The 11,203-nt window shown below is 43.2% G+C and overlaps 1 protein-coding gene and 1 non-coding gene across 3 annotated transcripts in view; one reads left to right on the plus strand and one right to left on the minus strand.

Moving 5' to 3' along the window:
- The window catches only part of LOC133953690 (E3 ubiquitin-protein ligase DTX1-like), a 35,064-nt gene extending 29,410 nt beyond the window's left edge, over nt 1-5,654 (minus strand). Inside the window, exons 1-2 of one of the 2 annotated variants that reach the window (XM_062387734.1) lie at nt 5,320-5,654; nt 4,045-4,271 (exon numbers count right to left, since the gene is read on the minus strand). In XM_062387734.1, the coding sequence (XP_062243718.1) occupies nt 4,045-4,255 (211 nt within the window). In that variant the 5' untranslated portion in view covers nt 4,256-4,271; nt 5,320-5,654. Of the gene's footprint in view, nt 1-4,044; nt 4,272-4,551; nt 4,981-5,319 lie in introns of those variants that run through there. The other variant, XM_062387733.1, reaches the window with a different exon arrangement.
- Nucleotides 5,655-6,159: 505 nt separating this feature from the next.
- Nucleotides 6,160-6,232, plus strand: trnat-ugu (transfer RNA threonine (anticodon UGU)). The gene has a single exon. It is a non-coding gene; the product is annotated as a tRNA-Thr (tRNA).
- Nucleotides 6,233-11,203: the final 4,971 nt, after the last annotated feature.

The following is an 11,203-nucleotide window of genomic DNA, read 5'->3' on the forward strand; positions in this document are numbered from 1 at the left end:
CAATGCTGGACCCTCGCCCCAAGCAACTTTGCTTTCTTACACCAGCATAGAAAATAGCTGGTAAAGTGAAACTTTTTGAACTGGGAGAGCAGTGAGAATCGGTAGGGCGGCTATCCCAGAGGCTGGGGGAGACGAGGAGACTGCGTTTTCTGACGAGGACGAGGGGAGCGCAAACACCGGAGCCGCGGCCTCCGAGTCCCAGGTCTCTGCTATGACACAACTCCTTGGGGAGCACTATACCACTCAATGTGATTCTGGCATCGAAGCAGAACTTCAGAACTTTCTTAGGGAAGCTCCTCCATCCCTGGATGCACCCCTACAGACTGTTGGAAAGTGAATGGAGTAAGGTTCCCCAGGCTAGCCAAGTTAGCACGGAGCTACTTGTTAATCACAGCGTTGTCAGTTCCTTCAGAGCGTGTTTTTCCTGCGGCTGGACTGACAGTCACCAGGCTGCGTTCGCGTCTGACCCCAGAGCATGTTAACATGCTCATCTTTCTCAACAAAAATCCCTAGGCTGGTGCTAGGGACATAGAACTGTGTGAGTTCTACTCACATAGAACTCACACAGTTCTATGTGAGTTACTGGTTAATTTTATGAAGCTTTCTCGACTCTGTGCCTTGTTTGATAGTTTTGAGTTACATTTGGCAAAACCTGTCAGACCTAAGTATTATATATTTGTGGGTAAGTTAAGTTTAAAATGACTGTTTTTTTATATTATTATTATTATTATTTTATTTTGGAGAAATAAACAAAAACGAGGGTCAGCTGGTTTAGTAGCACCGGCTTCTAGCTGTCGGCTCCGCTGCTTAAGATTACGGAAGCGCATATTTTGTTCATCTTGTAATAAAGATATCAAAGAGTACATGCTGTGTTTTTTTTATTTTCAATGCATCATAATATAGCCTATAAATAGTGAATTTTGTAATATAAAATATGAATTGATTAATCGAAAATTCGTCGATAATTCTCCCGACGATCTATTAAGACAGTTTAATCGAATGCTCATCCCTAGTTCAAAGTGTCATCAAATGATTGGATTTAGTTGTTTTGAAGAGCGTTAGAGATTTGCCAACAGTATGAAACTACATTCTAAGTCCAGTCCATTAATTAGATCTTTTTACGATCGTACATCATCAACAACTCAGGTTTAATCCTATCTTAACCCGGTTACTTTTTTACGAGAACAGGAGTTTATGTGACTTGAAATCAATCAGTTAGATAAAATTAAGTCGGTTGATTAAACATTTATAAGGGAGGAGACCATTTTTTCCTCGATATAACATTTTTGTTTCAAATTTATATATATATATATATAAATAATTTGTCAAAATATATATATATATATATATTTTGACAAATTATTTCTCTAAAAAGGAATTGAAAATGAAAAGAACCTCAAGTCTGACTGAAGTTCTAGAGCCATAAGTAACAGAAAGTTAATCTTGCGTTGTAGTTTCCCTTTTCATCTGGTGCCGGGATGAGAAACCATTTGCCTGTAGGGCCATTTCAATTTTGATAACATCCTTAGTGGGCCATATTGAACTATTGAAAATGTTTTATGTTATGTTATTTTTTGCACGTGTCTCTGTACCCATATGTTTATTGTTGAAAATTTATCTATTGCTTATGGTAAATGGTTTTGTATTTATATAGTGCTTTTCTAGTCTTGATGACCACTCAAAGCTCTTTACAATACAGTTTTTTACATTCACCCATTCACACACACATTCATACAGTGCATCTATTCGCAGCACTTTGTTATTCTATGACTCAAGCCTTTGCTTTTGTTGTGTCTTTCACTTATTTAGGCATAATCTGTGTTACGTGAGGTGTCATATGTCAGACGGTAGTTATGATGATGACACAGCTTGATTTCAGCCAAAACAACTTGCTCAAACCAAACCTTGCCTTTTGTAGTGTCATGCATGGCTTTCTCCCTTGAATCAAACTCAGCAGTGATCACATACATTTTAAGTGGTATTTGTTAACCATATTGTTTTATCTGTGCTGGATTATAAATGAGAACCCTGTTATGTTCAGATTCAAAGATGCTAGTCAAATAGAAAAGTAGAAATAGAAGAATAGGATAGAAAATTGAAGAAAAAGACACTTGAGCAACAGGCTATGACAGGTGCAGGTACTTTGACAACCTAAAACTGGACCCCAAGCCACCAGTTAACAACTCTAAATGTGACTGCTCTATTTTTTTTATTATTTGTATCTCCTTCTTCCCTTTATCTTCCACTGATGTGAACTTGACTAAACCATGGACCCCAAACCTGAACCCCCCCCTCTGCCTCTGGGGGCTGATCTGCTTCTCAGAACCCTCAGACTTTCCCCTCTTGTGTGTGTCTCACAGCCACAATGGAGTAGCTCACATCTGTTCAACACTATCCAACAATGTTGGAGGACTGAAAGACGGGGAGGGAGATGGATGGAATACAGAAGACTCCCCCATTATCTCACTCTTTTGGCAACACCCCAACAACATACACACTCATATCTTTCTATCTCTCTCGTCCAAGCCGAAACTGAAAAATCTTCAGGACTTTCGAGTATTGATGAAGCTAAACACTTCTACAAGAGAGTAGAACAGTGGCAAAAGGACAAGAGACCCCAGGCAGAGATTGGGGGTGATAGTTAGCCGAGTGACCGGGGGAGGAGAACTCAAGTGAACTGCCTGTTCATTGGGTATGAAATATTTTTTCCAGAGCATCATGGTCTCAGTTTCTTTACTTCATGTGACCTGTGTGCAGCTGCTCTGTGCATGTGTGTATGTGTGCATGCGTGTGTGAAGTGCCCATGGATAAGGGCTAAAGAATGCTGCTAAGTGGTGATCAGTGGTGCAATGGCCATTTACAGCTGCCTCACATCATCATGCTGCTGGCTCTCAACCCAATCCACCCGGCCTCTGAAAGAATTTCAACACAATTGAAAAGCTGTTGCACCAATGCCAGATTTACTTTGAACAAAACAAGTGAAAAACACTTTATCTCATGCCTATAAGTGATGTCAGTGCAACACAGAATTCTTACATCTAAAGAATCTAACAATTATCTTTAACATATCAGGCCCTGAATGCAACTGTGATTGTAATAAATGGTGTTTTTACAGCCCACTGTCTTTTGACCTGTTTTATTTATAAGATATATCTTATAGGACATATACGGATGGGATCTTATTTTACCTGAATGAACAGTATCAAAAGAAAAAAATATTTCCATGTCCTTAAAAATGATCCAACCACTACGTGTTACTGCTGAGAACAGATGCAGATACACTGCTGACAAACTCAAACCATTGAAATAAGCTGGAGCCAACTATCACACGTAAACGGACACAGACTAACACTAAAACAACCATGCTATCATTGGCTGGTATTATGGCTTTGTTTGATGACGACTGTGTGTTGGGGCCTACTTATACTTATAACGCTAACGTTTCTGTTATGGATGTTAATGCAGCTCACGTTTAATTGGTGGAAACCATTGAGGATTTGGTTGTTAACTAATCCGTTTGTGCTAATCTCTGCACTGATTTTGCTATGTTGCTACCTAGTCACTGGATCAGCATAGATACTTGTAATGGGTTTTGATGTTTCTATCAAAACGGATCCCCTGATACATGTCCTCTGTATACTGTAAGTTGATGAGCATAATCAAACTGCACTGAAAATAACCAAAACATGGTACATTGCAGTCTACACCTTTCCCTATTAGGTTCAACCTATATGCATGTAAGTATATGTGTTAAACTATGATCAGATCAATCTCACATAATCATCTAATGTTTTTACATGAGAGGTCCAGGCAGAGCAGAGTGCACAGGAAGAGCCTGACAGAGGTGATCAGAAGTAAACAACACATGAGAACTGAAAACTAATTGTTCAATGAAGCACAGTACACTAATTTGCCATGACAGTATTCAACTCTTCTATGCCATTATGGAATCGTGAATAAGAAGCAAACTTGTAATCCTGCGAGAGAGCATCCTCCCTCTCCACCTTCATCACATCCAGCTTCACCCCCCTCCCCTCGACTTACCTGTGTCCTGTCTGAACTGGTGCATGGACTGGAGGTCTATGATGTATGGCGAGAGCCGGTTGTCCACCTGGCCGAGGACCACGCTCCCTCCGCGGGGGTCGCTGCCCCGTATGGCCGCCTCTATCTGGTGGGAGACGGCGGGGCTGTAGGGCCGCCACCGCCCGTGTTCGTTCAGCCATTCCCACACCACCACGGCCGAGGCCAGAAGCATGTTGTTATTGTTGGCCCTGGAGGAGAAGACACACGGTGAAACACCCAAAAACACACCGCCTTCGGTAGCTTGTAGTCGCTGAGACGAGCGGGAGGCTTGTTTGACAAAACAGAGCCTGACCGCCGGAGACTGAGGCCAAACCACACCGTACAAAGGTGTTGTTAGAACACAATACTCTTTTTTTATATGTGTATTTTATTGTGGCCTGTTCTCTGTGTGTGACTGTCTGGCAGCCTCGTTATTACTGAACACAGGCCGTCTGCACCCCGGAGCTAAAACAAAGCCAGGTTTCTTACATGGAGCCGCGGCTGAGCTAACTCCGGGAGGAAGCGCTGCATTCTTCTGGGGAGAGTCGAGCTCCTGGCACGGCCAAGGAGAGAGGGGGGCCACGGTCTGTAATACACCGTGATACAAGCTCTAGACCAGTCGCGAACAAAATGGACAATAAAGCGGCCTGAAGAGGTGTTTCGCTGCCTCTTGCTCCAGACACGGTTAGCTTCTCCAGCGGATCGTCGGTCTCCAGCGGCGGCCTGTGTTGCTCCGGACACGGTGGAACAAACCTCGTCGCTGCGATGAAAATAAGCACGACCACTTGTCTTGCTTCCTTCTTGTGGAGCAGGAACTACACGTTTGTCGGCGTGAAAATCCCGACATTAGCCTCCACAGATACAATGCGTGTTTATCTCGTAGTTTAGCGCAAAAGAAAGTCGCAGCTTCCAACAGCGCAACCTCAGATCCACAGTAACGACTCCCAGTCGTGGAGAGACCAGAACCGGTTCGACTGGTCTGGATCCCGGGAACATGAGCACAACACCGCAGGCTTGTAATACAAACAAACAGGTCAATGCACATCTGGGCCCATGGAAACGCTTTACCGTGTTATTATCCATATTATTAAGCGTTTGTTCACACAACAGCTTCATATGTCATTATTTACTACAGTGTTGGTACTAGTTGTTTGATGTTGATCCACTGGTTTCTATGGTAGTTAGTCTATGTACACATCCATTTAATGACTCAAACCATGGATTGTCACAACTGCACAAAAATGATCCGCCACTCACCTGCTCAGATGAAAGTTCGGGTCCTCTCTCTTCTAAAGTAGAATCCAGGACCGTTTCAGACCTCTTCATGAATCGTATCTTTCGGCTCCACCATGGCTCCTTCCTTCTCTCCCCTTCACCCAAAGTGAACACACATGACTAATTTGTCTTTTGAATAAAAACTGATCCAAACCGAGCGGGACCAGAATCACACTTGGAAGTTATGGGAGGTGATTAATGTATCCGCAACGAGTTGAAATAAACTCCGCCATGTTGATCCCAACGCTATCCATTCGCGTCCATCTTCATGTGGTAGTAGGAACACTTGATGTGGAACTGTGGGGGGACATTGTGGATAGCGGCCCACCGACTCTTTCTCCGTACCACGCCCAGAAACCCCCCTGGTAACCGAGTCCCGTCAGCCAATAGAAAGACAGACTCCCAAAACATTTCATGTCAGGGTCCTTGTCGATTCTACCAGCACGCACTCCTGCTGCATGTGCGGTGTTTGACCTGTTGGAGATCCTGTCAGAACCACCATCCCACCACAGTTATATATAATTGAAGGTTTTTTATATTATTAACTCCTGCTGCAGTGAAATCAAGCCGAATTTACCCTGAAGTACTTGAGAGTCAGCCTCCTCTGTCCAAGATGGACGCATGCTGCCACCTAGTGGATGAAATAATTCATATCGATGTAGTTTTTATAAAGGCTTTAACGTCACACTCTCTCCACCTACATCTTCTTGTTGTGGACATGTGGTGACAACGCTGCCTTTTCATCCAAACTCATAAGAACTACCAAATAGTTATAATATCTTAAATATAAAATTGAATTATCAAATCTTTTGCTGCACCACAGGCTCCATAGCTCAGGGGTTAGAGCACTGGTCTTGTAAACCAGGGGTCGCGAGTTCAAATCTCGCTGGGGCCTAAAAAACTTTTTTTGTTTTAGTGGTGATGCGGATACTTCATGATAATAGTTTCCAATACATTTTGGATAATTATAAAATGCAGAATTGATCTGCACAACAGCAGTTAGGAAAGACAACAGTGTCAGTAACGCTTCTAATTGATTATCCTTGTAGAATCTTTCAAGTTAAACCTCAGAAACCAACTTGGTAAAAGTCACAATTGAACTTCTTAAAGCTTCAAATGAAGGTTCGCCTCTCTCCCGTCTTGTTAGATCTTTGTGCAGCATTTTTACATCCTAATACAGAGAGTGGAACAGTTAATTGGTTAGGTACATGCCCTTGGCCGTTTTAAATCTTATTTGAAGTGTTTAAATATTATTTAAACCTGCTAAGGGTTCGGTCCCCAGAGAATATTGCCCAATCTAATATTGTCCAATCACAATTCATAATTTTCATTTCTTGACAGCCAATCCGTAAATCCGTAATCCATCTTTGGTGCATGCTTCTGCAACTGCATCTGCGGCTTTTCACACAGCTATGTCGAAGGACTCGTTGTCATTCATGCTTCTCAAACCGTTGTGCGTGTTACAAAGTAATTCCCCGCCAGAACACTAGGAGTAACATGTTTTGTCGAACACAACCTTAGAGACGCCTTCTTTCTTCTTCGTCGACTGTTTATTTACATCGCCACTGCGGCTCCTCGTAGCCTTTTTCTGGCGGACAAATCTGCCACTCAGTGACGGGTTATATAAGTGGTCATACTTTCGATCTCTTCTGCCAAATGCTCTTCTATTTGGTCCATATTCGTTTTTCTAAATCTTACGTTGTTTCTGCTGGTATTATGTGGCAGGAAACCGGAAATGCGACTCTGGAAAGGATGTAGCTAGCAGACCAATCACATCCCATGCGGGCTGCGTGAGGCTCGCAGAGCTTTGCCGTATAGTTAGAAAAATTGGGCGACGCACATAAGCACGTAAGAAGGGATACATAAGCACGTAAGGGGCACGGAAGGGCTGTTGCGCTTGCAGGCCTGTGAAAACGCAGAAGCATGTGCCGGCCTAAAGTTCTGTTTCCATCTTTGATGTTACATCACCGTCATTGACAGCCAATCTGTAAGTTCTGTTTCCATCTCTGACGTGACATAACCGTCACTGACAGCCAATCAGTAAGTCCGTTCACCATCTTTATCGGCATTGTCACTGACAGCCAATCACCAGCCTCAGAATAAAAACTAATTTTGAAGATGTTTACCTGATAGTGATATAGCTAAATTTAAGGAAATAATTCCAATTACATTTAAACCTGTATTATCCGTCGACATAAACAACAAATTCTTTAAGAACCCGAGCTCCACTGAGATTGAACATCTCGTCGATAGCTCTGCAGACTCATTACGATTAGCATTAGACTCAACAGGGCCTCTAAAAATGAAACATGTAAAACATAGTAAATTAGCTCCATGGTATAATTCCAAGACACATGAGTTAAAACAAGTATCAAGAAAACTAGATAGAAAATGGCGCTCCAGCAACTGTGTTGAAAATCTCCTAGACTGGAAGAGTAGTGTTAAAGCATATAAAATGCTCTCCACAAAGTAAGAGCTGCCTACTATTCAAAACTAATAGAAGAAAATAAAAACAACCCCAGGTTTCACTTCAGCACTGTAGCCAGGCTAACAGAGAGTCACACCTCCACCGAACCCAGTATTCCTCGGTCCCTAAATAGCAATATATTTATGACCCTCTTTAATGTTAAAATTATAACTATTAAAACAATTGGCACCAGAACCCTACCAATAACAGAAATCTCAAAAAAAGCTGAGAATCCTACCCATTATTTAGACAGCTTCTCTCTGATCCCCTGTGATCAGTTTGCCAAAATAATAAAAAAAAAAATTGTATCTTAGATCCTATTCCTACAAAATGACTTAAAGAAACTCTTCCCCTAATTGATGGTTTGTTACTGAACACAATCAATCCGTCATTATCATCAGGATAGGTACCACAGTCCTTTAAAATAGCTCAAACCCCTTCTCAAAAGAACCACCCTAATTCAAGAGGTTTTAGCCAACTACAGACCAATATGTAAAATTCCCTTCCTGTCTAAAATCCTAGAAAAAGTTGTTGCCAATCAGCTGTGCGAGTTTCTCCAGGAAAATATGTCTCAGGGTCTCAAGGAAATAAAAATCTGGATGACCCGCATTTTCTCTCATTAAACTCAGATAAAACAGAGGTTATAATACTTGGCCCTAAACACCTTAGAGAAACATTTATCTAATGTTATAGCTGCGCTAGATGACATTGTCCTTGCTTCCACTAGCGTAATATCTAAAAAATCAGACATGTCCTTTCACAAAAAGATGCAGAAAAACCAGTCCACGCCTTTGTTACATCCAGACTGGACTATTGTAATTCATTATTATCAGGGTCCAGCAGAAAGTCGTTAAAGACTCTGCAGCTTGTCCAAAATACCTCCTCCTCCTCCTCCTCACCTTCAAGGCCCTTCATAATATGGGGCAATTTAATCTTGAAGAGCTGATAGTACCTTATCAACCCACTCGAGCAGTGCGCTTCCAGAATTCAGGCTTACTTGTTGTCTGAATGTGTGTGTGTGAATGTGTGAATGTAACACTGTACTGTAAAGAGCTTTGAGTGGTCATCAAGACTAGAAAAGCGCTATATAAAGAAAACCACTTACAAATAAAATTTGATTGATTGATTGATTGATTACATTTCACATCAATAATATCAGGAAGAAGACAAACACATTGGCGTTGTAACCAAATATACTTATGGCGCTTAAGGCACCCGAAACAAAATCCCCACTCGCTCTCACATGAACATAAACTGACATTACCATTGGATTCGCTCCAGTCTGAGACCTCAAGCAGTTTATTTCGATATACTGGATGTTGAATCACACATCGCATAGAGCTACCTGTAACTCACCTAATGAGCGGCGGAATGTTGCCGCGTAGCTGGCTCAGACACTCTAAATGGCCGCGCACTTTACATGGCCCCAGGGCCCCTCGTTTGCTCGCATCTCAGAGCACTGCACTCGCCCAGGCCTTGGGTTGTCGGTTAAAGCCAGCACTCGTAAATCCCAGCGGCCGATACTCACTTGAGTACTTTCTGCAAATCCAATTTTCTGATTCCCCTTCGTCATTGACAGCTACTGCTCGACCCAGCACATCTCATCCAGTGTTGCCAACTCGTCAGTAAGGAAAGTAGCTATTGGCTATCCTAAAAGTCGCTAGATGTCGCTAAATTACGTCATCTTCTAATTTGCATAATCTGATGGTCGCTATGGGACGTACAGAAAGTGAGGAGAAAAAACACCCTAAATATGTTTAGAACTTAAAATAAGCTTTCTTCTACAGAAATCTATTACATTCACAAAAAAATTCTTCTTTTTTTCTGGGATAATTATATCGAAAATTCCGAGACAAACGCCCCAAAAAATTTAAAATAAAAGTGAATGCAATACGCTTCCATATTCTTCTGTTGATTCTTTTTTTTTTTTTTGCCATTGGAATAGGCCATCACTTCTCAAAATAACTTCATGACTTTAATGCTGTATCTAGACCCACATACATAAATCGATTTTGTCCTGTATTGTTAAATGTTAGAATATCAAATTGAATCAAAAGGCTGTTATGTGGGGTGGAACTCCTAGCTCTAGGTCCAACCCTCGTCCTTTTATGTGTGCCGCAGGATGAAGTGCGCAGCAGGATGATATGCGCAGCAAGATGAAGTGTGCTGTAAGATGATGTGCGCAATGTGCGCCCCAGGATGATCTGCACCCACAGGATGATGTGCACCGCAAGATGATGTGCGCTGCAGGATGATGTGTGCCGCACGATGATGTGCGGTGATGATGATATGCGCCATGATGTGCACCGCAGGATGATGTGCAGTGACGATGTGCGCCGATGTGCGCCCCAGGATGATGTGCGCTGCAGGATGATGTGCGCCCCAAGATGATCTGCGCTGTAGGACGATGTGCGCCACAAGGTGAAGTGCACCACAGGATGATGTGCGCCCTACGATGATGTCCGCAGCAGAATGATGTGTGCTGCAGGATGATGTGCACTGCACGATGATCTGAGCCGCAGGATTATGTGCGCGGCAGGATGATTTGCCCCTCACGATGATGTGCGCCGCAAGATGATGTGCACCGCAGGAGGTGCGCTGCAGGATGATGTGCGCATCACGATGATGTGCGCTGCAGGATGATGTGCGCAGCAAGATGATGTGCCGTGATGATGATAGCGCTGCAAGATGATGAGCGCTACAGGGTGATGTGCACTGCAGGATGAAGTGCGCTGCAGGATAATGTGCGCAGCAGGATGATGTGCACCGCAACAGGAAGATGTGCGCTGCACGATGATGTGTGCCACAGGATTATGTGCGCCGCAGGATGATGTGCGCAGCAGGATGATGTGCGGCAAGATGATGTTCGCTGCAAGATGATGTGGGCTGCAAGATGATGTGCGCTACACGGTGATGTGCGCTGCAGGATGAAGTGCGCTGCAGGATGATGTGCACAACAACAGGACGATGTGCGCCGCACGATGATATGTGCTCCGATGTGCAGCAGGACTATGTGCGCCGAAGGATGAAATGCGCCACAGGACGATGTGAGCCCCACGATGATGTCCGCAGCAGGACGATGTGCGGCGCAAGATGATGTGCACCATAGGATGAAGTGCGCCGAAGGATGAAGTGCCCCACAGGTCGATGTGCGCAGCAGGATGATGTCTGCCACAGGATGATGTGTGATGTGTGTTAAATGTTAGAATATCAAATTTAATCGAAAGGCTGTTATGTGGGGTGCAACTTCTACCTCTATGTCCAACCCTCCTCCTTTATCCGGGCTTGGGACCGGCAAAATGATCCACAAGAGATACTCTGTGGATCTTTTTTTTTTTCTTCTAATGCTTTGGTTTAGTTTTCAGGGCCCTGAAAGGGTTCAGTTTCACCACGTTCCAC

This window comes from Platichthys flesus, chromosome 5, assembly GCF_949316205.1.
Source record: "Platichthys flesus chromosome 5, fPlaFle2.1, whole genome shotgun sequence".
Lineage (NCBI taxonomy): Eukaryota > Metazoa > Chordata > Actinopteri > Pleuronectiformes > Pleuronectidae > Platichthys > Platichthys flesus.